The sequence below is a fragment of the Papio anubis genome, chromosome 5 (assembly GCF_008728515.1).
Source record: "Papio anubis isolate 15944 chromosome 5, Panubis1.0, whole genome shotgun sequence".
Lineage (NCBI taxonomy): Eukaryota > Metazoa > Chordata > Mammalia > Primates > Cercopithecidae > Papio > Papio anubis.
In genome coordinates, this window is record NC_044980.1 from 23770762 (window position 1) to 23798186 (window position 27425).

General features: G+C 34.3%; 1 protein-coding gene across 2 annotated transcripts in view; it reads right to left on the reverse strand.

The window, feature by feature from the left end:
* The window catches only part of LOC101005841 (cadherin-10), a 165267-nt gene that overhangs the window by 35132 nt on the left and 102710 nt on the right, over positions 1–27425 (reverse strand). For both annotated transcript variants that reach the window (XM_009208195.3, XM_003899529.4), the window contains exons 3-5: positions 16286–16580; positions 14615–14734; positions 13692–13859 (exon numbers count right to left, since the gene is read on the reverse strand). In XM_009208195.3, the coding sequence (XP_009206459.1) occupies positions 13692–13859; positions 14615–14734; positions 16286–16580 (583 nt within the window). The remainder of the gene's footprint in view (positions 1–13691; positions 13860–14614; positions 14735–16285; positions 16581–27425) is intronic.

Here is a 27425-nt window from a genome sequence, read left to right on the forward strand (position 1 = left end):
CCCATCTCAAAAAAAAAAAGTAAAAGTTGACATAAAAATATGACTAGACTATAACTCTAAAAATGACTCAGCATATTTGATATTAAAACCAAACATAACTGAATATTAAAAACATAATCATTGAAGTTAAGAAAATAATGGATGGGTTAAAAAGATTAACATCATCCAACAAGAAAATAAGTGAGCTGAAGGATAAAAGGAGGGAAGTACAAACATTTAAAAACAATATGTAGGCTGGGCGTGGAGGCTCATGCCTGTAATCCCAGCACTTTGGGAGGGTGAGGTGGGCAGATCACAAGGTCAGGAGTTCCAGACCAGCCTGGCCAATATGGTGAAACCCCGTCTCTACTAAAAATACAAAAATTAGCCAGGCGTGGTGGCGGGTGCCTGTAGTCCCAGCTACTCGGGGGCTGAGACAAGAGAATCGCTTGAACCCAGGAGGCAGGCATTGCAGTGAGCAGAGATTGTGCCACTGCACTCCAGACTGGGCAACAGAGCAAGACTCTGCCTCAAAAACGAACAAACAAAAACTGATATGTAATTGTGAGCATTAAAAAAAAAAAAAAGATTAAAATGTCAGTGACCTTTCAACAGCAACCCCGATCCCACAAATTATTGAACAATATTATCAACATTTTATGATAATGTGATTTTGAACCTTGAATGCTCACTTTAGCCACCATATTAATTAAGTGTGATAACTCAGTGAAGATGGTTTTAGATTCAGCATAGTCCCTTTGGACCTTTTTAAGGAACCTAGTAAAGAATGCATTCTAGGAACATAAGGGACTAAAAATCAAGTTTTAGGAATGCATGAGATCCAGAAAGCTTGAATCCAAAGCAAGAAAGTAAAAAATAAAGTAAAATAAAATAAAATAAAATAAAATAAAATAAAATAAAATAAAATAAAATAGTCCCCCCCATGCTGGAACCAGAATACTGAGGGCTCTAAGATTGCATCTTCAGGTCTGCCAAGTTGAAGCAAATGCTATAGAGCTGCTCACTAACAAATTTTCAGCAGCTGCACACACAACACATCAAAAACACAAGCCTGTGATATCTCAGAAAATATCGCCTTGCTAAAGAAGATCTATAATATTCATCAGTTGGAAATAATTACTTAGGAAATAAAATGCCTTTTTTTCCTTATTGACCTTTGGGAGCAATGGTATGCTCTGTTATAAATTTTAGCACATGAGACCTAAATTTTACAGTAAACAGCACAGCATTTTTGAAAATTACACTAAAAAATCAGTTTGTGTCTTAAACAATAAAAAAAAGGTGATACATTTAGTGCTGTTGTGAGATTGTTCTTGGGACAGAAAGCCAAAGAGGGAGGTTGACACCGGTGAATATTAAAACAAAATAGAGGCACACAGAAAGGAAGCCTTTCATAGCATGGCATTTAAATATGCAAAGATAACTAATACAAAAAACGGGGGTGTGGGGAGGTGGGAAGGGAGGATGGGGAGTGAAATTATATTTGGGGAGAATAGAATGATGTGTAACTGATGTCCATTTTCATCAATCATAAAAGCAAGTCAATGAGTAATGTATAAAAATATCTCAACAAATAACAAGAGGATATTAGTTAGAAAATTGTAGCTAAATCCTAGGTGAACTAAAAAGAGTAATAAAGTTATAATCTGTGAGAATTAGAGTTATAGATGAGAATGGAATGGATGGCTTATTTTATTTATGTATATATGCACACATATAGGCATACATATATGCATTTAATACTCTAGTAAAAATTGTTTTTAAAAAATTTCAAAAATTTCCTAATGATAGAAGAAATAATCAGTTTATGATAAAAAGTTACCATATCAATGTTCTCTTCTGGAAAAAAACCATTCCTTTGTTACATTAATTTTACTTTCACATGGAATTCATTGTGAATATTATCTCTGGAAATTTGTTCTCAAACATTTTATTTTTAGTTTGATCTCTTTGAGATTGTTTGATTTGTATTCTTAGGCACATGCTTAGAATCTGAAAATATGTCTGCTTTAAACTTGCCATTACAGTTCTGGTCAAATATCCAAAATTATTTATTACTGTATTTTATTTTTCGATTGGTACAGAGACAATATTTGTTACAAGGTGTATTTCATGTTTATGAGAGTTAGTGTTTTTCATGTTAATTCTATCTACTTTCAAGACTTAAACAGGAAAGTGAAGCATTTAATGCTTCACATTAAAACGAATCTAAATTTTTTAAAATTTTACTGATGATACAATATAACTATATTGATGATCGATCCGTTCTTTTCCACAGTAATTTCTCTGAAGAATATAGATGGGGTGTGTGTGTGCATGCATGCACATACGTACATTAATTTTTTTCTAGAGCACACATGCACATAAACATATTTATTTTTCCCTAAAACAAAAATTGATTATATGGCAACATCAGTAATTAATTCATTCAACAAAGTTATATTCAGTTTCCTACATACATATGTTTATCATGTTTTCTCTGGAATTATGTTTATGCTCAGAAATCATTTTTAGGACAAGATTTATTGGGTCTATTTCAAAATTGAAAGGTGAATTTCTTTATTTTAAATGTATGAGAGTAATTCATTCACACTTTCTAATTTATTTCTAAGATGAGTCTGTTGAATACAAGTATCCTACTTTGTCAAGCAAACTGAAATTACTAATTGAGAACCAGCATGCTCTGCCTCCAAGGGTGTTTGCCATTTCGGGCAAGCAGTAGGCAGGGAACTAGAAAGCAGGCATAGATGGTTTATGCATACACTGGCAAAGGCAAATGAGTGCTTAAGTTTCATTTCTCCTTAAAGACACCTATTTGCATGCTCCTTATTTTTTATCTTACAGTGATGAGGCTTTAATTATGTGGTACGCTTTCCTATCATTTCTAATTTATAGCTGTTTTAAATTCATTTCCAGGTGTCAGATTGAATCATCTGCTTTCCTTTTAATGTTTAGGCAGATAAATATTTCTTCCTGGTGAGTACATTCTTAGTGTGGTTACCCATTGAAGCACAAAGGCATGAATGTGAGAAGGAGAGAGGTAATTGCCATTTCTATATCACATAAATAAAGTCGTATTGGTCGGGCGCGGTGGCTCACGCCTGTAATCCCAGCACCTGGGAGACTGAGGTGGGCGGATCACGAGGTCAGGAGATCGAGGTCATCCTGGCTAACGCGGTGAAACCCCGTCTCTACTAAAAAAAAATACAAAAAACTAGTCGGGCGAGGTGGCGAGCGCCTGTAGTCCCAGCTACTCGGGAGGCTGAGGCGGGAGAATGGCGTGAACCCGGGAGGCGGAGCTTGCAGTGAGCCAAGATCAGCCACTGCACTGCAGCCTGGGTGACAGAGCCAGACTCCGTCTCAAAAATAAAATAAAAAATAATAATAATAAAGTCGTATTGAGCAAGTAAAAATCTAGGAGGTAATATTGCAAAGAAAGCTTCCAAAGGACTGAGCAAAATGTGGGGCTACATAAATAAGTGTACTCTCATCCTGATACTGACAATCTACCACAACATCTGCACTGTCAGTTATTAATGATTTCAAACAATTTTGATGAATTTATGGTTTTTCACTATTTGAGGCTGATATGCCTAGTCACTTCTTCTATCAAAATTTGATCAGTAGGACCTTTGCACTTGAATATTTAAAATACTGCCAATTTGTGTACAAGAGTTAAAAATAACTGACAGCTCAATGTGAGTAAGAGACTTTGGAGGAAAGATATAATAGGTGATTTAAGAGATGTGACAGGGTGACTTCCTTAAGAACAACAAAATGATGCCAGAAATCAACTGGGATGGTGACAAAGGCAAACTGCTTACCTCTAGGTTTTGTTTAGCGACAAACAGCTGCTGTTTCTTTTTGTTGATAAAAACCAATAAAGTTCAAAGAGATATAATTTGTCCTCATCCTTTATTTTCTACTCTCGTTGCTACTCACATTTACATTAAAATTCTACTTTTCCAGAGTTGAGATGAAAAAGGCATCATATATATGAATCAACAAAATAATTTAACATTAGCTTATTTTGTTACTTGCTTTGTGTATAATCATATTGTAACATCTCTATGCTACATGATAATCTCGAACAATACTTGCTTTAAGAAAAATGACATAATTATGCACATTTATAAACCATTCCATTGTATAATGCTTAAAAGATGTTTTTTAATGAGCTTAAGAGGAAGAAATTAAAAACAAGATAAAGCTCCTTGGAGGGAACTGCAGAGTAGTTAAGGAAATTATGCAATGCTAAATGGGCATTTAGGAGACAGCAGAGGAGAGCTGAAAGTCACACCAGAGACTGAGAAACTACTGAGGCTTTCGAATTGAAGATTCTTACCAGAGGAAAGAGAGAAACCCAAATTTGTGAGCACTGGAGATACGATCATCAACTCAGCTTTGGGCATTTAAGTTAAATTAGAGCAAAACGAGATTCTGTACAATGTCTTAGTTTCCTGTTTAAGCTACTGAAGAAAGTAACCTGACAGAGCTTTCAGTGAAGCTGCCATGGATCCCCAGAGTCCTGGAAATCCGTTTTGCTACATTCCTCTAGAGCGGTCCCCAAGTTAATTAGCATCAATAGATAACACACAATTGCAATGTGTATAAACAATAAAAGCATATAGGATTCAGGAAGGTTAAGATAAACTTTAATCACTCATAAGTATATTATTTTGTCCTAGGTATTCTTTACAATGGATCTCACCTGAAATTGTAAGTGTACTCTGTAACAACAGCTTTAATTGTGTCTAAACAGGTTTGCATAACTGGTTTTACATCTATATTTCTAAATTTATACCTACAGAGGGTTATTGTCCAAGTTGTCCTAGAGGATATCACGATGCAGAAGGAGTGTGAATCCCATTATGTAATATGCCAAGTAGTTTGGTCTAAGGCAACTTTCCACTGGACTAACTGGAATGTTCCAAGTAGGTTTTTGTGTAATTTCCATATACATGATTTCTCTTAGAAAACTATGCATTTCATCACACACGGAAAATATGTATTTCCCCGGGTTCTGTCATGCTAAACATTTAGCCTAGCTGATATCTTACATGTTTATTTTCACTAATATCTCATTTGCACACATCTGATTGACATGCTGTATTTCACTGGCTACTAGATGGCACTGTCTTTCTGCAGGCATCTCAGTTCAAAATGCTCAAGTCCAGTTGAAATCCCTGTCCCTCTCTTCAAATAAACACTTCTGGTAGAAAGCTTGAAAGTATCTTTTCATTGATATTTTTCCTTTTATCCCTCAAACCTTTTATTTACCTAGTTACTAAATTGTCTTAAATATATCTCAAATTCCTCTTCTCTTCAGCATTAGTTCAGACTGCATCAACTCTTGCTGTTCCTAGCCAGCAATGTGCTTCATTGCTATCAAAATAATTGGTCAAAATGAAGAACTGTGCCTGATGCTCTCCAAAAAAAAGATCTCTTAAATAATATATGTAGCATTTTATCTTTTTATTCAACTCTTTCATGATGCTAACAATGTCTTATGTCATAAGCTCACCTTTCACAATCCCTGATTTAAACCAAATTACACACATTTCACTGAAGTCTGTTTTGATTCATTTTATCTTCTCTAACAACAATAACCACCAAAAATATTCTTTCCCTCAATGCCCCTTATTTTCCTGCCTGGAAAATTCTTATTCATTTTAGAAGTAGTTTTAAATAATGTTCTTTTTCATGATTCCCTTATGTCTAAAGTATTTAATTATTTAATTATTTAGACAATTATGGCACTAATCTTATTGCATTACTCACCAGTTATATTTCTGTACATGTTTATGTTTTGTGTATATATGTATAAATATAAGTATATATAATCATGTATGTTTTTGTGTATATACAGATAAATATAAGTATATATAGTCTTACATAAACTTATATAATTAAATATATATAGCCTTATATATACTTATATAATTAAATATATAGTCTTATATATATTTATATAATTGAATATACTTATATTCATACATATATACACAAAACATAAACATGTACACACATATTTTATATATATTTATATTTATACATTTATACACAAAACACATATATATATATATAGAGTTATGTTTCACTTAACAGGGATACGTTCTGAAAAATGCACTGTTAGGTAGTTTTGTTGTACAAACATCACAGAGTGTACTTACACAAACCTAGACGGTATCGCCTTCTACACAACTAGGCTATATGGTAGAATCTACTGCTCCTAATCTAGAAACCTGCACAGCATGTTACTGTATTGAATACTGCAGACGTGTGTAACACAATGGTATTTGTGTGTCTAAACATAGCTAAACACAGTAAAAAATAAGTATTGGTATTCTAATCTTATGAGACCACCATCACAGTAGGTGGTCCGTCATTGACTGAAATGTCATTATGGAGTGCATGACTGTACAGTTACAAAGGCAAGCAAGAAAAAGTGAGACAGACAATGAATATAAGAGAAACTGAAATGAAAAAAAGTAAATGTGTGTATGTACGTGTGTCTGTGTGTATGAGAGACAGAGAGAGAGAGTTTGGTTCTGTTCATCCCACCAAAATGCAAATTAGTTGTGAATGTATCCTGTACATAATTTCTTACTTTAAGACAACTACAGTTCATTTTTATTTCTTAGCACAGTTCTTGGCACATATAGGGCTTTGGTCAATGTTTAATAAATCAATGAATGCTTTAATGACATAATTTCTTTTGTAACTCCTTCAAACTATAGGCATTGGGAACATGAGGGAAAATCACGCTACATCTAACCAACATAAATTGTAGAACAGTGCTTTTGCGTGTAAGTAGGTTCATTTTTTTCCAGATAATAAAACAGGGAAAAAGAGACATTTTTAATTTTATTCCCTTCTTTCTCATGCTGAAGCATCTTCCTTGGGGCATACCTGACAGTTGCTCTAGTTGAAAAGTGCTTGATAATTTTAAAATATGCAAATCAGCCTGGGGCCTACATTACCTTGGGATCCCCAGCAGAGGAGAGGTTGACTCTATTTACAAAGTGAAAATCAGCACTTATTAAATCAAATCTCTCTTGTACCAGGCAGGGATTATGATAGTCTCACAGCTCACTGAACGTACGTGTCTTAAATCCCTATGTATATCATATAGACATTTCCTTGAAAGACCTTGTCTCATGCAAACTTGTTTATCTGCCCAGGCAGTATAAGGATCCCAGAAAAGAGGTCAGTCATGTTTGGTCCTTGGATACTGCAAAAGCACCAAGCAATAAAAGTACGATTTACTTGTCTCTGTAACAACATGCATACACATTTTAAGAATTCAGTATGTCCTGCCTGAATTTTGCCCTATAATCTATACAAAAGTAGTGAACCACAGAATCAACTAAAGCGGGATGCATGAAGGAAGATTAAATTTTTGATGTGCCAGTATCTTTCTAGGTGTAGTGCTTTGAAGCATAGGCTTAAAAGCCAAATAACCTGGATCCTCAACCTGCTTCTTATTTATTTCATGAACAAGCGACTTTACATTTACACGATTCTGTTTTTTTAACTAACAAAAAGGGGTAGATTTATGTTGGTGCAAAAGTAATCGCAGTTTTTGCTATTAATGGCAAAATTACTTTTCCACCAACCTAATACAAACGTAATTTTGCCATTAATAGCAAAAAGTGCGATTACTTTTGCACCAACCTAATACATTATCAATCTCATACGGATGATGTAAAGATGAAGTGAGTTTATATTTGCACTATACTTTATAGTAGTGTTTAGTACATGCTATAACAATGCCTAATACTATTATTTTTATACTGTTGCTGTTTTATTTGGGCAAACCAGATAATCCTTTCTTAAATAATTTAATGAGATAAAGTCAGTAGCCCATCAATGGCATTCAGATAAACAAATAAGCATGCATAGCTATGACATCTCTTTTAGATGATTATTCTGTAAATAATTCTGGAATTGTTTACAGTTGTTTCTGAATTGGTTATATTTGTGTATAATCCTTAGAGTTAATTTGATGGGAAATATGAAGAATTGATGTTGAAATTCTCAGGAAGTAAGATCTTACCTCAGTTTATTTGAATACTCAAAGTCTTCCATCACCTATAATTTATCTTAATAAAAACTGTCTTTTAAGTGGGGAAATGTTTTATTAATTTTCAAAACTAACATTAACCAAATGATGAAAAGCTATTTATATTTGTCCCTATTGTCAATAATCCATGGGAAATTATATTAGACAACAATACATTCACTCGTTTGAGTGCATTTAGGATCGATTTGGATGCTTACATAATAAATATATCAAATTCTCGTTTAATTTGACATTGATTATCTATATACATGATACCCTGCATACATATGAGAGAGTCACTCAATCACACAGTGACCTTTTGCTTGGAGTTTGTAAGGTTTTTTCCTCCCTCAAAAAGGCTCAGCAAAGCTGACACTACATAAATGTACATGTTATTGGTCCATGACTTTTATTTGTCAACCTAAATTATTTGCAATAATGTCTGTGAGTCAGTGAGTGTACAGAAGCATGATTCTATAAAAGCCAGGTTTCTTAGGAGCTCACAACATTGGTAAGTGGAATTTGAAAACAATCTGCTTTTCTTGACTTTTGTCCCTGTGATGGGATGTATGGAAGAGCACCTGCCGTAAATAAAAGGCTCTGTTTTCTTTCTTTTTTTTTTTTTTAAACTAGTGCCCAATCCTAGGCACCAACCAGTTGGCTGGGAACCTGACCTCCTGCTTAGTTCCTTTTGGAAACTCTTTTTCTCTAGGCCTTGACCTTCTTCTCTGGTGCCTATTTTTGTTCCTTGAAGATATTGGAGAGCGTTTTCAAATAGAGATTCTCTGGAGTGTTAAGGCAAAGATGGAATTAGCCAGACCTCAGTACATTAGATGTCCCTTAATCATTAACTATGGACGGATGAAAATCAATATTGTAACATTTTCTCAGGGACACTTTTTGTAAAACCTTTTGGAAACAAATACTGTTGTCCCAGTTGGTTTTGCAAAGCCCTACAATGATCACGTTTCAGTAATTTAAGCTTTTCATAGACCTTTCCAATGATCTGCTTTAACAATTTTACATAATTTTATGATTTTCTATGTTTTTACGATTTTAGAGAAAGAAGGAAAGAAAAGGGGTAAACAGGACTAAAAATATTCAAGTGAAAATACCAGGCAAATAGATTTAAAGTATGGAAGTATAATATTTTTCTAGTATTAGCACAATGAAACAGAAAAATTTAAGGATTATTGAATGTTTGGTTGGAGACCAGGAAAATTTGCTCTGGAATCCTCCTTAATGGAACTGTTATTGGTACACATGAAGTAAGTGGATTTATTTTGTATACATTTTAATATTTAGAGCAAAAGAGTAGAAAATACTTTTAGATATCAGTTTTAAGGTGCATCCCGACCTTCCAATCCATGGACTCCTTTTTAGAATCATACTAATGTGCATATATTAATGTTCACATATTTACATACTTTTAAAACCATGAGACTACAAAGATAACTTGGATCAGGCACACAGTTATTATTTTGTTAATGCCAATGATAATTTATATTTGTTAATGCCAATGATAATTTATAATTGTCAATGTTACCCTGAGGGTAAAGCCCTCTAAACTCATCTCCCATCAACCTCTTCATTCTTTGGAATGTTCCAGTCACAGGAAGTTTCAGTTGTGGATAGACTCCCTTCAATTTCCAACCTCAGGGGTTCCCACATGCTGATCTTTTTGCTAAGTGGATTTCTCCCTCTGTTAGTGGCTAGATATTGCAGTGTTTAGGTGAAATATCACCTTTTGAATGAGAGCTTCTATTAGCCTTCCCCTTCCCCTAATCGCCAAATCCTGCTTACACTGGAATTGTCTCACATGTGATTGCTTTTTATACAGGACTGAACAACCCCTTGCCAGTGTACAATGCTTTTACTTATGTATGATTTGTCTCCGCTGCTTTAAAGAAAGGCGACAGGGATACAAACCAGGACTTTTTGTTGTTGTTTTGACAAATGCCATATGCTTGGACTTAGTTTCTAAAATGGCTGTATTCGTCTGTTCTCATACTGCTAATAAAGACATACCCGAGACTGGGTAATTTATAAAGGAAAGAGGTGTAATTGACTCACAGTTCCACATGGCTGGGGAGGCCTCACAATCGTGGTGGAAGGTAAATGAGAAGCAAAGTCATGTCTTACATGGCAGCAGGAAAGAGAGAGCTTGTGTAGAGGAACTCCACTTTATAAAACCACCACCTCTCATGAGACATATTCACTATCACAAGAACAGCATGGGAAAGACCACCCCCGTGATTCAATTACCTCCCACCAGGTCCCTCCCATGACACGTGGGAAGTATGGGAGCTACAATTCAAGATGAGATTTGGGCAGAAACACAGCCAAACCATATCAATGGCATTTGGTACAAGGGTGATCTCAATAAATATTTTTAAATCAATGAATTTGTGATTTACTTGAATTGTCCCTCATACAACATCAAAATTTCTCACTTAGATGCTACTGGAATATTGGGCCAGATAACTCTTTGTCATTGAAATTTTAAGGATGCTTAGAAGCAGCCCTAGCTCCTACCCATTAGATCCCAGTAGCATTTGCCAGTTGACAATGTCCAGGGCCATGACTGGGGAGGGCAAAATTATCTCTGAATTAGAAACATTGTTGTAAATCCACACAATAAAATAAATGAAAAAATAAAGCAAGATATCTGAGTTTTCATATGTCTCTGTCTCCTCCAGATGACTGAGATTGTTGATGTAGCATATAGGGAAACAATGAATTTAGATCAGCCAACCTAAAGGAAAGTTTGAGTTGTGACCTAACTTTTATAATATTGAATAATAAAAATAATAATGGTAATAGAGAACTAGCATGAATCAACATTATTGGATGCATAAATACACGAAATGCCAGCCACTGAGTCAATGCTTCTTAGATATGAAAATATTTAGTCTTACATTACTCTGCAAAGAAGAGACCACTATCCAGTGTTACTGATGACAATGAAAAATAGATGGTCGGCTTAACTGACCCAAGTGAAAAAACTACTAAGTGAAAATTACTGGGACTTATGCAGGATGACTGCAGGGAGTGCTGCTGCGCTATCCAACATGGCAGCCACTAGCCCAGTCACTAACCCTCATATAGCTATAACTACAAATATAGTTTTTGAATTAAGATTTGATGTAAGTTGAAAATACTTGATAACTTGGTATAACCTTAAGACTTAGAGAAAAAAAGAATGTAAAATATTTGAGTAAGTTTTATATTGTCATATTCAAAGGGTAATATTGGGTTAAAGAAAAACATATACTGCAAATAAATGTCTCTTGCTTTTTGAAAACTTTTCCTATGTGGTTTTATCATTTTTACCCTGAGCCTCCTTTTCTTCTATGTATGGGTATAATAATAGTAACGGTTTCTATAGATTAGTTGTGAGGTTTCAATGATATGCTACATATGAAAGGCTTTGTGAACTGTAGAACTCCCTCCAAAGATTGGCTATTTACTTACATAATATTAAATACTATTTTCCAGATGTTGTATGATTTAGACAATCAAATAACATTCTAATTCCCATGAATGTGGGTTCCCAAAGGTTAGATAAGGTTGTAAATATTCATAACAAAAAAGAAAACTTAGAAAATAAAAATCCATAAATTATATTTCCATCTATAATTTAAAAATAATGGGACAGTTCAGACCAACCTGGGCAACATGGCGAAACCTTGTGTCTACTAAAAATACAAAAATTAGCTTGGCATGGTGGCATGAGCCTGTAATCCCAGCTACTCAGGAAGCTGAGGCAGGAGAATCATTTGAGCCTGGGAGGTGGAGGTTGCAGTGAGCTGAGATCGCATCACTGCACTCTAGCCTGTGCCACAGAGTAAGATTCACTCTCAAAATAATAATATAATAGTGATAATAATAATGAGACAAGATACGGGATGATCTAAAATCCTCTAAATGTATTGTACTGTACATTTGGAGTTGGAGGTAGATTTAGTTTAATTATTGAATGTGCCATTTGTAAATGGACTGTATTTTAGACACATGTGCATATATGTTCCCAAAAATGTAAAATACAATACTACTCCCAAAGGAAATTTATTACCGATAAAATACTTTTTTTTTTCCAGTAATAGTTTTGCTCATTGTAGATTATGTAATTAATTCGTTATGGTTTATTGTGCTGAATTTGCATGCTCGTTCTCCTGGTAAAAGGTTCGAGCTAAGAGGTGGTCAAAAATACATGTAAAATGTGAAATTTAAATTTTAAACAGCACGCATCTTTAAACGTGTTCTAAGAAATATGCAGGATTATTATTGCTTTTATTTTTCTTACCAATATTAAAGGTAACCTGGACCTGAAACCTAATGATTTGAAAAAAGCATAAGCACACGCCTTTCCCTATGAGTTCTGGGGCCCAGCACCATACCAGCAGACCTGATGGGCACACCTTAAATATCTAATCAAACAACCATCACAAATACATAGGCATGTGATTAGCCTGCTCAAGAAAATTCTGTATGAATTTTGAAATCTTTCCAAATACATGCTTTTACACAATTTAATTCGAATCAGGTACTATTAATAATCAAAGTTAGGTAAAAATAGTATAGAAAAGAGAAAAAAATGCTTTTGAAGAGTCAAAACAATGCTGTTAATTCTAGACAGTAATTCCTCTGAGCAATGGTCTTTAATATAAAGATACAAATATTACAAAAAAGCTATTGCCTTTAAATTTTAGTACTTTGTCACAAGGTATTTAAAGTCAATTACAAACTAAAATGGGGGGACCAATTCAGAGGTTAATATTCAGCATATACTGAAAATTCAGGACATAGATGGTAGTCGAATATGTTTTTTGTGTCACTTTTCTGATGACCCTACATTTTATCTTTAAGTACAGGATCTTCTGGCAAAGCAAAAATTTGGGAGTTTCCATTGAGATTTGATACCATCCTCTCTAGTATGCGAGTTGACATGTAATCTATCAAATTTGTACAAGAAAGAAGAACAAATGCATGTGTTTTTATGGTCAGGAGCTAAAGGTTCTTAACCTATTCTTAATCTATTTTAAGAATTTGAGAGGTCAGTTCAAAATAGATCTATGTGCAGATCAGGAATACAAAATGTTGTACTAAGTTTATCACTCCACACATAATAACATTAAATGCAAGTCAGATAGTTTCTGAGGTTCTCCCTCTACAGTGCTTTCTGGCTTAGTCCTTATAATTTGTCAAATTAGATTTTTTGTTGAAAAACTGTGTCCTCAATTTAGGATCCTCATTATTAAATTTGAAACAGAAACAAATAAGTTTATTGTAAAATTATGACTTAGTTTGTTTTCTAATAAACATTGTTTCATTTTATTAGCTGAAAGAAACAGTTCTTAAAACTACAAGCATAGATGCCAAGCTCACATATGAAGAGGTTTGGGATCATAGGTCCTCCTGTCTCTGAGTGAAATATGCTTGAAATATTCAATTTTATTTTATAATAACAGTAATTCATCAGCATGTACACCTTTACTTTTGTAGCACATTTTTAGTATGTTTTAAATTAAATGAATGACAATTGCTTTTTGTTTTTTTTTTCTTTGTCTCTCTTTTTTTACTCTAAATCTTTTGCCCTGCAGAATGACCATTAAAGAGTGCTTACTCTGGGGGAAACGTGGCGGGTTGTCATTGACATCTGTCAGCGTGATGTTCACGGTGGTTGTCCCTGATAAACCTCCCATCTGGCCGCCCATGTCTTTGGCCTGGATGACCACTTGGTATTGCTCTCTGTTTTCTCTGTTCATGTTTGGTAAAGCAGTCCTGATGATACCTTGAGAAAATATAAAAACTTCCATTATCTTCACTGAAATCTCCATTATTATTTTATTAAGTGCACAAAAAGTATTTTTAAGCTAGTGATTTTTTGAAAGACATGTTTCCATACTCATTTTTATTGTCTAGAAATTATAAAAGTGGAGGCCAGGCACAGTGGCTCAAGCCTGTAATCCCACCACTTTGGGAGGCCGAGATGGGTGGATCACAAGGTCAGGAGATCCAGACCATCCTGGCTAACACAGTGAAACTCCGTCTCTACTAAAAAATACAAAAAATTAGCCAGGAGAGGTGGCGGGCGCCTGTAGTCCCAGCTACTAGGGAGGCTGAGGAAGGAGAATGGCGTGAACCCGGGAGGCGGAGCTTGCAGTGAGCTGAGATCCGGCCACTGCACTCCAGCCTGGGCCACACAGCGAGACTCTGTCTCAAAAAAAAAAAAAAAAAAAAAAAAAAAAAAAATTTATAAAAGTGAAAAGTGAATCTGTGGAAATATCATTTGTATTGTGTTTCCATTTCCTAGCAACATCACATGTGCTTAGAGTGGCCTAAGCCTATATGTTAAAATATCTACACAGAGGTTTCCATTAGTTCACTCTATGATTTAACTTTGAATTCTTACATCTTTAAGTGTTGCATCCTCACTCAACTGTGAGTATTAACGTTAAAGTTTTGTTCTTATTCTCCTATGGTCTTTCTACTGATAAAGGTCACAAAGATGATCAAATGAACAAACAGCAATTCATGATTCCTGACCTGTTTCAGGCTCCACAGAGAAATAGGGCTGCCCTTGAAGTATGCTGTAAATGACTCTGGCGCTGTTCCCGTATGAAGGGTCATCGGCATCTGTAGCTGTGACTTGCACCACAGAAGTACCTGAAGTATCCAAATTCAGCTTAGTTCTGCACAGTACCAGAAGGAGGAGCAAAAGCACTGGTTTTCATTGAAGACTTGAATGATTTCTGGCTTTAATAATGACCTCTTAAACTTTCATATACAATTTGGATGAATATGTACATTAATATAGTGTTATTACAGGTAAACTCTGAGTTCAAGTACATAATATTTATTTAGTCAACATGCCTATTTTGTATACATGCAATAAATAATGCTAGTATATCAGAATTTGATAAATACAATTACTTTACAAATGCTCAAGTTGGATATTGAAATTCATTTTCACATAATAGATTTGTTTTGTGTAAAGGGCATATCTAATCACACAGGAGTAAGTGTGTTCTTCTTCCTGCTCTCCACTAATTAACTCTAAAAATAATTAACATCTGCTCTAGAATACAATTTTATGAATAGATTAAATTCTAAATTTAGAAACAATTCAACATGATCCCAAGTCCCATGAACTACTAAAATCTATTTAATAAAGTTCAAGATATTTAAAAGGACTTTATAGTGAGATTACTGCCAAAAGTTCTTGGGATTTAATGAAGCAAATATTAAATAACAATCCCAGAACAATGCTTTTGAGAAATGCAGAGTCTGAAAATGTGCTATTATAACTGTTAACAAGTAAAAAAAAAGCTTCAGATTTGTTTAATCAGTTTAAACAACTTCACACATATTTGAAAAGTGTCCATTCTCCTACTGAATCCAAACATATTTCTCTAAAAATGTTATCACTGTTCTCTGATGCTTTTCACTGCCTTTCATTCTATATCTAAATTAATGCAGTTTTAATTTTCTTGGCCTACTGATACATCTCCCATTTATTTACACTGAAGAGAGAAATTCTATTTTCTTGAATGTTATATTTCTACCTTTTTTTCATGCCGTATGTTTTACAGGTTCCACAATCTAACTTGGTAATTCTGTATCAGTATGTATTTAACCATGGCTTTTCAACTGGCTCCTTTGAATATAAGATTTCAAAGAGTTTTAAAGATACCAGCAGAGTTTTATATATGATAATCATAATGATAGGATATTTTATGATATTTAATAAAAAAGAATCTAATCAATTTCCTCAATTGAAATATGTAGATAGTACATATTCAAGATGAAATCTTTTGGTAAATTATGACTAGAGTATATGTGAAGATTCTATAACCTGTATGGTATTCTAAATATATTTATATTATATTTGGGATCAAAAAATTACACAACTTTTATCTGAATCCAAGTGACAAAAAACAATTTATTTTCACAATTTTCTACTGAAGTTCAATGATATTTTCTTGATTTTTGAGGAGAGTGTCTACCTATAAGTATTATAAAGATTCACAAATCTGTAGGAAGTGTAAATTGCATTGATCTTTTTTTCTGATTGTCTCCTAAAAGAAAAAAATATATATATATATTCATGGTAGCAAATCAAAGAGGATTTCAATTAATTGATTATACTACTATAAGAATTTCTTGATTTTTAGAACACTTTTTGAATACCATAATAAATGTTGTAAATGAACTTACCTACAACAGACATTTCTGGAACACTTGCTGTATAAATTTCTTCTGGAAACGTGGGTTCATTGTCATTGATATCATGAATTTTGATCACAAACTCTGACTCTGGCTCTACTGGCCTCAGAGTTCTTCTGTTAATCGCTTGTGCACGTAGAGTATAAAAGGCCTTTTCCTCCCTGTCAATTCGTCTTGTGGCATGAATATCACCTGTTTTTTCATCAATAATAAAAAGAGTACCAGCTCCATCTCCAGATAAGATATATTTGAGTGATCCATCTCCTTTATCTTGGTCTGAATGTAGCTGGGGGAAATAAAAAAAGAGTATATCCATGATAATGTATAAAGGTACATGAGGCTGAAAGAATTCACAGAAGGTTTTTCAAGTCTCATCACTGAGCAATGGGGTCGCCTATAGTAGTTCTTGAAATGAGAGTTGAATAAGTTTGATCACACTTATTTATACACTTTAAAGAATATGAATAGCCTTTTATATATCAGGATAATTTTTATCCTAAATGAAAAAAATGTAATAAAATTAAACCGAGCTCCTCTCTTTGCTTGGTAAATACTCATTTTCATGGGCAAATAAATTCTGTTTCAGATATAAGATATCAGTCCTGATAGGCTGGTGTAAACACTGCTCTCTCATCTCTTTCTGTGAATGGAAGATTATTTTATTCTTATAATATGCAAAAAACTCATCTGCTATAAACTTGTTATTAGCTATTATATTTCTGTTGATGAATTAGTAATGTCTTAACTGTAAGACAAGCAAAGTTGTAGGAGACAAAGCTCTTACTTTAAAAACAACGTACATCATTTTTTTGCTTATACAATAGACAGTGATTACCCCACAAATATTTGTAGTACTCAGAGCAGACAGATATCTACATAACACATGTCTTTATATTTTAAAGTTATAAATCAAATTAATGAACTATAAAATAAAATATGTTCTGGCCTCCTACCTTGTCAAATCTACCTTTTTAAAAACCTACAAGGACAAATTCTGTGCAGGAACAAGACAATACAAGGCCTGTGTCTTGCTCCTTTTCCTAAGCCTCTAACATAACCACACTGAAGTTTTGAGAATCAATTCATCACATCAAAGAGCTCTGCATACCTTCATGTGGACATCTCAACCCAATGTACATACCATCCTAGTGCAAATGCCACTCCAGGAGGCCATGTGTCATGGATAAATTCCATCTAGGTTATTTTTCAACAGCTGCCCTGAAGGCTAGCCAATAGGCTTAGGAATACATGTACTAGTCACTGAGTCTAACCTTTGGGCAATGGACTTAAAGAAGAGCCTCTTCTAAAACCTAGAAGCAAGCTCCGGAATGTTTGGGAAAGAAGTAATAGGCCCCAATGACCTTGAGAATTCTGGAAACGGACAGGCAGTTGCCAGATGGGTACATCTCCTGCCCCATATAGAATTCTTACTCTGAAAAGTAAAGCTTGGCCACAGGAAGAACAGATCTTGGCTTTGAAAAACGTAAGAAGTGTAAGGATTTTTTAGTGTTACCGCCCTACCAATGAAAGCTTTTACATGCTAGAATCACAGTTTTATTATGTGCAATGTGATTATGCTTCAACAAATTGTTATGTTGTTACACATTTGATAAGAAATATTTTAAAAACTGTAGATCTTAATTTCTACAAAACATTTATTACAACAGACATCATTATAGACATGTTTTGTGTTTTAATATTTATATAAAATGTAGACATAAATCAGAATAGGCACACTAACCTACAGTCTACAGAATTAAGAATTCAAGACAGTAATCTTCAATTATATGAAAAAATACATAGTTACACATTTATCTAAATGTTTCATTTTTCCTCTTTAGACTGTTTACATCAACACTCATTTTCATCTAATTAAGTGTAGAATTTTAAACTAATTACTTCCTATTTAAGAAGACTTTAGTTTATTTAATTGAAAGGTTCTTTTTTACTTATGAGAACTTATTTCAATGAACTTGCCCCTGAAAACATTTTTATGTAGACACCAAAATATTTAAAATAAATAAAATTTTATGCATATTTATCTTTAATGTATTGTATTATTTGTTATAACTGGGTCTACAAAAGCAGTCTACTTTTTGGTTAATGGAAGTAGTAATTAGCACTGAGCCATCAACTCTGGATAAAACTACATTTCTGGATAAACTGTTTATTAATACAGATATAACAGATTAAGAAAACTCCAAATGGACATATATTGTGGAGAAAAAGATAAAGAAGTCAGGGAGCAAATAGTTTCTTACTACATTTTTAGCTATTCATAAACAATAAAGTAAGGTTGAGAAGCTCAGGAAATAACTCCTTTTAACTAAAAAGCTTTCCGAAGTAACATGTGACTTTTATCCAGGAAACCACTCTTAAAAAAAGTCACAAGACTGATGCTTTACAGGAACTGAAAATGTACATAGTTGCTGGGAAACTTTCCAATTATATGCATGTGCAACACAGTGGCAATTTTCCAAGTTACAGATTTAAGCACTGCATGTTTCTTGTTCTGTCTGAGAATCAAAATAATTCAGGAAAAATTATTGATATTATCAATAATTTGATCAGATAATGTTATGTTTTATAGTTGACAGTTACATTTATTCCCTATGCATTCAATAATTTTAATTGAGAAATATTTGTTTATACTCATAAGAATCGTGTACTTCTTAATCCAAATCAACAATTCCAGTTTCTGTGGAATATTCAAACATTTTGTGAAATGGAAATTCACAAGACAGCCCCTAAAAAAGCACCCAGGAATGAATGAGGATTTCTTAAGCTTACAATACCTAAATTATCAAAGAATGAGTAGAGGTTTGAACCTGGGGAATTTTTATATGTTATTAATTTTGCATTTTAGGAAGAACACTGCATAAATATAGAATATAGATTTGGAATGAAGAAGGATCTAAGGCAAGATAGGGGTCATTAAAACCCTTTCTCTATTCTAATCAGTTAGACATACAAAAAAGCTGCTAAGACGGTGAGATTTTAATTTTTATAAAGCTCAGTTTTGGAACATAAATCATAGCAGGATTTATTATCTTCACTTATACTACAGAGAGTGAAAATTAAATCTTATAATTGGACCACATACTGTGGGAGTTTGTGTTGGATTAGAAAATTGAACATGGTAGTAGGGAATCAAAGAGATGGAGTTTGCAAGTAGACTGTGGTTTTGAGAATCAGAAAATGAAAGGATTTCTACCTTCACCAACGGGAATACAATTAAGAGAAGCAAATTACAACTAAGAATTTATACAGATCGATTCTAAGACGACAGAATTACTATACGATTTTCTCAAGCCACTAGAGCTTGTACTAATGATAATGTGCATTTAAAAAGTCACAGAGGGAAACAAGTGATCGCTAGCACTAGAATAAAAGGCAAAAAGGACCATATTTGAGGGCATGACATTAGTCTATGTTTAATGAAAGATGGTCTTTGAAAACATATTTGATACATGGACAAGTAAAGAAACGACAAGAGATACTTACTGTAATAATATTATGTGAATAATCTCATTGCACATAATAAAACTGTGATCCTGGCATGTAAAAATGTTTATTGGTAGGGTGATACAACTTAAAAACAACAACAACAACAACAACAACAAAAAACCTTACACTTCTTATGTTTTTCAAAGCCACGATCTGTTCTTCCTGTGGCCACGCTTTACTCTTCAAGTAAATAAAGGAGGCAGAAAGATGAATTTCTAGATCTCCTGAGACTTAGGGAATAGCTCCTCTTGTAGATGAAACTGATGGGATACAAGAACTAAGTAATAACAGGTCTATTGATATTGATGATTTCCTAACAGTTACAGAAACAGACCAAAGGACAAAGTTCTTGAGTTATAGTCCCCTTCCTAAGCTTCCCATCTTCTTTTTAAATTTCTCTTTATTTTTTAATTTTTCTCTTACTCTGCCTATTTTTTCAACAGTTGTTCTGGTATTACCACCTTCCCTCATTCTTTGTGTGTCTGTGGCACAATTTTATTTCCTATTCCAATTCATACACTGAGTAATGATCAGGCAAGGGTTAGTCTTTTATAACTGCAGCTTTCTCATGACTCTTCCTTTTTTATTTGGATATCAGGTAACAATACTTGGATTTAAAAAACAAACACTTTATTGAACAAAAGAGTTTACATTGCTGAGAAGCTGGGATCAATGGGTCACATGTCAAAAAACTTAAAGCATCTACTTTGAAAGATAGGACTAATATATTGATTTGTGTGTTACTATTTTATTATGTGAGATATTAAGTTTTCTTTAAATATAAAAAAAATAGATTATTGTGGTTTTAGTTCCTCAGTAACACCTGTTCTTCGGTGTGAAACATTTGTGTCACACATTTTTAAAAAGAATTTTATGTTAATACTGACCTTTTCTTTCCTTGGGAAAAGTCTATTAAAAATTCACAACCTGCTGTGTTCCTTGTAAATTCACAACCAGATAAAGGACATGGCAAGATACATGACAACTAATGAAAATAGAACAACTGGTACTGCCCTGCACATTTAAAAGTCATTTTCCCATTCTTTAATTTTTTTATTCAGATATTTTTAAATCATAATACATTATTACATTTGTTTATATTAATTTTAATATTTAAAACCAAATGATAGATTGAATTTAAATAAAAATTTAAACAAATTTTTTAATGAATGCCCAGTCACTTGAAATGTGTCAGTTTTCTGATAATATTATAACATTTCTTGCAAAACATATTCTTTGTATAAAATGAAGTTTATAAGCTAAAGGGGTCTTGCAGCCTATCTGGCTTAAGAGCATTTTTTTTGTTTGTTTTTAAAGAGGAGGAGAAGAATATCCAATCAATTGTTTATCAAGTGGAAATGAAATAAACTTACACTTAAATATAGGGACAATGTTGGTAGGACATTTTAGTTTTTATCTGTTCAGTCTGCTATAGCAAACTACAATCATGGGCCACGTGAAAACATTTCAATGACAGATTGCATAGACAACAGTAGTCCCACAAGTTTATAATACTGTATTTTTACTGTACATTTTCTACGTTTAGATATACAAGGACTTATCATTGTGTTATAATTGCCCACAGTACTCAGTAAAATAACATGCTGTACAGGTTTGTAACCTAGCAGCAATAGGCCCTACCATATAGCCTAGGTATGTAGAAGGCTACACCATCTAGGATTGTATGAGTACATTCCACGATGTTTGCACAATGACAAAATTGCCTAATGATGCATTTCTCAGAAGGTGAAGCTATGCATGACTGGACTACAGACTGGGTGGCTTATAAACAACAGAAATATACTTCTCACTATTCTGGAGACTGGGAAGTCCAAGATCAAGGTGCCAACAGATTCGGTGTCTGGTAAGAGCCCACTTTCTGGCTCATAGATGATACCTTCTGGCTGTATCTTCACATGGTAGAAGGGCAAAAGGTCTTCCTTGAGGATCTCTTGCTAGAGCACTAATCTTATTCATGAGGTTTCTACCCTCACACCTAAGTGCCTCACAAAGGCCCCACCTCCTAAAACCATCACCTTAGGAGTTAGGATTTCAACATATGAATCATGGTGGTCAGGGCACAAATATTCACACCATAGCAAATCTTTAACTCTTAATATCAATTCATTTTGAAGTTACATTAAATGAGGAAATATTACCAAAAAAAAAAAATCTACAAAGTATAGAAAATTTAAGTAATTTGTTACCAAAAGGATAACATATAAAATATTTTACTCTTATTTTCACCATTGGCTAGAAGAAAAATAAAGAAAAAATTAAAATAGTGAAAAAACCGTATCTATCAATACACTTATATTGCTTATATTGTGAGATTATTTCTCATTCAGAATATTGATACCATTTTAGGTATTGGTATTTGCTGGTATTTGATTTCATTCCAAAAACTGGGAAAGCAGAGATAATTAGAAATATATTTGTAGCACTATATTAGAAATATATTTGTAATAGACTAGTTTTTAGATAATTTTGATGAATGAATCACAAGGATTATAACATTAAGTATCTGAGTTACACAATTTATGCTAAGTTTTTATGCACATTAACCTGAAATAACAAAATTTTTGAATAGATTTTCAACTTACAGAGATAATTTATGCCTGATTTTCTTTCAGACAGCCACAGTATTTTATATTTGTTGAAAAAAATGTAGAATGTGGCAAATATGCTGTCCTCTCCCGGTAGCATCATTAGTATTCTGCTCTAATTGCTCCAGTTGATAAACATAATATTACACGGAAAATAAAGCACTGAATCAAATAACTTTAAATTTGCACCCAATAAAAAACCAAAAACACATAGGTGAAAAATTGTCTGGCATGAGAAAGCAGCTGAAAGCATGTCAAAGCCAGCAAACACAATCTGGTCAGTAGTTAATTACTCATGTTGTTGGGGCTGAAGAAAAATGAGGAGAATGGGAGAAAACCTTGAATTGGATGGAGTATGGGAAGATTACAGAGTAATACTGGCAATATAGTCCTCCAAGTGTAGTTTGCTCCCTCCAGAGCACTGTTTTAATATTAATGTACAGAAAAACAAGACCAATTTCATGAATCTCGATAAAACAATCCTTCCTTCAAAAATGGAAGGCTGGGTGCGATGGCTCACGCCTATAATCCCAGCATTTTGGGAGGCCGAGGAAGGCAAATCATGAGGTCAAGAGATCGAGACTGTCCTGGCCAACATGGTGAAACCTCGTCTCTACTAAAAATACAAAAATTAGCTGGGCATGGTATTGCATGTCTGTAGTCCCAGGTACTTGGGAGGCTGAGGCAGGAGAATCGTTTGAATCCGGGAGGCAGAGGTTGCGGTGAGCCAAGATCACGCCACTGCTCTCCAGCCTGGAGACAGAGCAAGACTGTCTCAACAACAACAACAACAACAAAAATGGAAATGGAGAGGGCAAAAAAAGCTTAACAATGAAATACATTGTAAAAACAACTATAATAATTTGCCCATGTATATGATTTAGATTCATAAGTACTTTTCTGAATAATTTCTTTCTGGGGCCAGAGGCAAGTTTTGAAGATGTAAATGATGGGTGGGCACACATAGCTGCATAAATTAGTTCTGGGCAAAAAAGTTAAGTGGTTCATTCTTCACATTTGACAGGGTTCCCCAGAGATTTCCTCCAAGAGGAAAAATGTCAATAGGATCTGGATTAAATAACTAGGGATTCCTCTTTCCCATTTAGTCTTCCACGTCTGCAGCCTATTGAAAGTTGGCCTTGTGCTTGTGGCCACTTCTGACTAAAGTGTCCAGTCTGGGATGGTCCTGGAGATGTTGGAGCTCTCTTTGAAGTCAACTTGAATTACTCAAGAACCTACAAGAGATCAGACTTCTTCATGAGGATGCTATATAATTTTAGAAGGCAGGTCCTGCTAAAAATGTTGCTATGTCACATCTTGAAGCATCCCAACCAGGATATATTTATTTGCTAGCATTGGAAAGATATTGAGATTACATTGAAGGCAGTTATTTATTTCAGAGACAGACTTTCACAGGCATTATCTGCTTCCAAGGCCAGAAATTTTAAAAATATATTTACAGGCATTAATTGCTTCAAAGGTCAACAATTTAAGTACATAACTTAAGGTACCCGCCTTGTAAGTCCTTAAGTGATATATAAAACACAAAATAGACACATTATTTCTCATGTATTAGCTTATCACTTGTAAAGAGAGTTATTGAGAAAATGATTTAGAGAAAGTCCATAGTCTATTAGAAGCCTGGAATTTTATATTTTTGAAGATCACCGAATTATGAAAATTATCTCCTTGTGGTCTTAAAATGACATTGAATGTTTTTACACCTTATTTTTTTCCAACAACTTGGAGAAGTCTTCTTAAGCATCTTGGATTTGCAACCTAGGGATATATGTACATAGGTGTCTAAGAAGTTGTTAAGTAAATTCACAACATTCAAAAGCAAGAAATTCATTTAAAAGGAGATCACAGAAAAATTGGTAGGGAAATATAACTTCTTTGCTATGAGCTATACAAATAGCTGAGAATCATTCTTTCCTCCTTTTCACCAAGAAAGGCACAGTGACAGACAGTTTTAAATGCAGGTGAGGGCTCGGTGTAAGTATTCACTAAAGGAGTCTTTTAGGCCTGGCATGGGGTTCACATCTATAATATCAGTGCTTTGGGAAGCCACGATCTCCTTTTGAGGCCAGGAGATCAAGACCAGTCTAGGTAACACAGACTCCTCTCTACATTTTTTTTTTTATTATTTTAATTAGCCAGGTGTGGTGGCATGCCTGTAGTCCCAGCTACTTGGGACTCGATTGGGACTTACAGGCAGGATTGCTCGAGCCCATGCATGCAAGGTTACAGTGAGGTATGATCCTGCCACAACATTCTGGGAGACAGAGTAGAACTCTGTCTTCAAAAAAATAAAAATAAAAAAGGAAATATTTCTGTAACCGATTTAATGAAACTAAAGAAGTGATAGAAATTCGAAGGGTGGTATTTTTGGACTTTAAAATGTTTGGAGACTTTGCTACAGAGACAATATTGGAAGGTCTGTGCCTCTAAGCCTTCTATAGGTGCTTTTTGATTTCAGAAGGTATAGGGTGACAAATACATGACTAGATGCCTGAGGAAGGATGAAACAGCAGACTACGGTCTCGAGGGACTATGGTCAAAGAGAGGAAAGAGATACACGAGATTGGATCTTTACATTTATTTGATTTTTGAGACATGAACTAAAATGAGTATTTTTAAAAAAGGCTATGAATGGTATCCTTGAAAAAAAATTGTGTGTGTGTGTACAAAACACACAAACAATGCTAACGCAGTATCAGGGAGTACAAAGATCCTCTGAAATATAGTCCAAGACCCCTAAAAAAAGAAAAAAAAATTCTTGTTCTAGGTTAGCTTTCTGCGTTTTCCCCAATAAAAAAGAATTAAGAAATCAAGATCAATACTCTCACCAGGAAAAGGGATTGCTCGATTGACTGGGAGATATTCATATCTTCATCGGATGAATATACCTATCCCCAAACATATCAGTGTCATGCGTCTGTGATTTGCCTCCTCCCTCATGACATCGATTTATCCATCCTAAAAATTCATACTCATCTATAAAGATCCTATGTATCCAATTATACCTTTTATGTGTAGGTAATATGTATATACAATAGTATATAAATTAAATATTTAAATTGCTTATGTATGTATATATAACTGAGTATGTATGTGTATATACATATATAAATTGTGTGCACAAATATATACACATATAAACTCTTATAACACCTGTAACAATTTTGAACTACTATTTTTGTAATTTTTTCTGAAACTAAAAGTATATTTATTTTGAAAATAAGAACCAAATTTTCTACTCTTATGGACGCCAAAATTTTCACAGCACATAGTACATTTTCCTTTTATCTATTTTATTTATTTATAAAAGGAACTGGACATTAGAGTCAAATGTCACACGAATAAAATAAAAAAGATGAGCAATGATGGGTATATTTTGTGCTATTGTTTGGAAAGCCTGAATATTCTGAACAAAGTGCAAGAGAGCCAGAAATTCATAATGAAACATGTGGTCAACAATTACTCTATATTAAAAGTATGAATCTGCACAAAGAAAATTTTAGCTTTCAAACTGAAAAAGATGGGGCTATGTAAGATATACAGGAATTCCAGTTAACTACGAAATTGGATCAGTGGACAATTTAAAATTTTTAGTGAAGTGCTAATAATGGAAATGCTAATCCAAATGTGCCTTAGAAACTGGAAGTTAGATCACTGTAAACATCTGTAATTTATCTTAAGTGTAGGATGAGGTAGGTAAGTAACAGCAGGCCAACGTTCCCACCGACATCATGTAGAACAGCTAAGTAAATCACAGAAAATCATATTGCCAGGGACAAATTGCTATGTAAACAAGAACTGAATAAACTGAAACCTGAGAGAAGAGAATTGTACAGATGCGAGCTTATGACTGGCAGCTGCTTTTTCCTGAGGGAATTTGCCAATTCTTGGCAGGGGCCTTGAAGGTGAATATCTGTAACTGTCCAATGAAAGGGCACTTCTAGGACGAAAAAAAAAAAATTAGAGTTTGTATGGTACTGGAGTAAAAATATTGGTAAACTGAAGGTCTTCAAGCACATTGTCAGCCTTCCCCAAAAGACTTTTGTAGAATAGTCTGTAGGAGGCTAAAGGGCAAGGCTGAAAGCTGTAATATAATCATCCACATTTCCAGAGACTTGTGGTTCTTAGATTCATTTTTTTTTTTTTTTAAGTAAAATGGTGAAAGTTGGAAGTCCTCCAGAGATTGTGGAGTTGAACTTGAGGATTTACAGAGATTTATTTTTTAACCTAAGGGCATTCAACAATTCTCTGTGCCTGTAGAAACTAAACATACACACTTGATCCCTTGACAAATGGCCATCGCTCAGGAGAAGAGAAAGTAGAAGATACGCTGCTCTTCACTTCAAGCTGAAGTGGCAAAACACACAAACAAATTCCTCCTAGTGACTTCTGTCAATTGTTGAAGAAGCGTAAAGCAAATAAATGTTAAGACATTGGGTCATGCAATTGCGGGAGTTGGCAGGTCCAAAATCTACAGGGAAGGGCAGCAGATTCAAAATGCATGTAATGGTTGATATTCCAGTCTTGAATCAGAAACCCACAGACTAGGCCACCAGATGGGAACCTCAGCAGGTTTTCTTTCTTTCTTTTTTTTTCTTGAGACTGAGTCTTGCTCTGTCACATAGGCTGGAGTGCAGTGGCGTGATTTTGGCTCACTGCAACCTCCACCTCCCAGGTTCAAGCGGTTCTCCTGCCTCAGCCTCTTGAGTAGCTGGAACTACAGGCTCCTGTCATGATTCCCCACCTTTTTTTTTTTTTTTGTATTTTTAGTAGAGACGGGGTTTCACCATGTTGGCCTGATGGTCTTGAACACCTGACCTTGGGGGATACACCTGCCTCAGACTCCCAAAGTGCTGAGATTACAGATTTGAGTCACTGAGCCCAGCCAAGGGAACCTCAGCAGAGTTTCTATGTTATAGTCTTGAGAAAGAATTCCCAGTCCCCTTTCTTCTTCTTCTTTTTTTTTTTTTTTTTTAAGGAAACCTCAATCCTTGCTC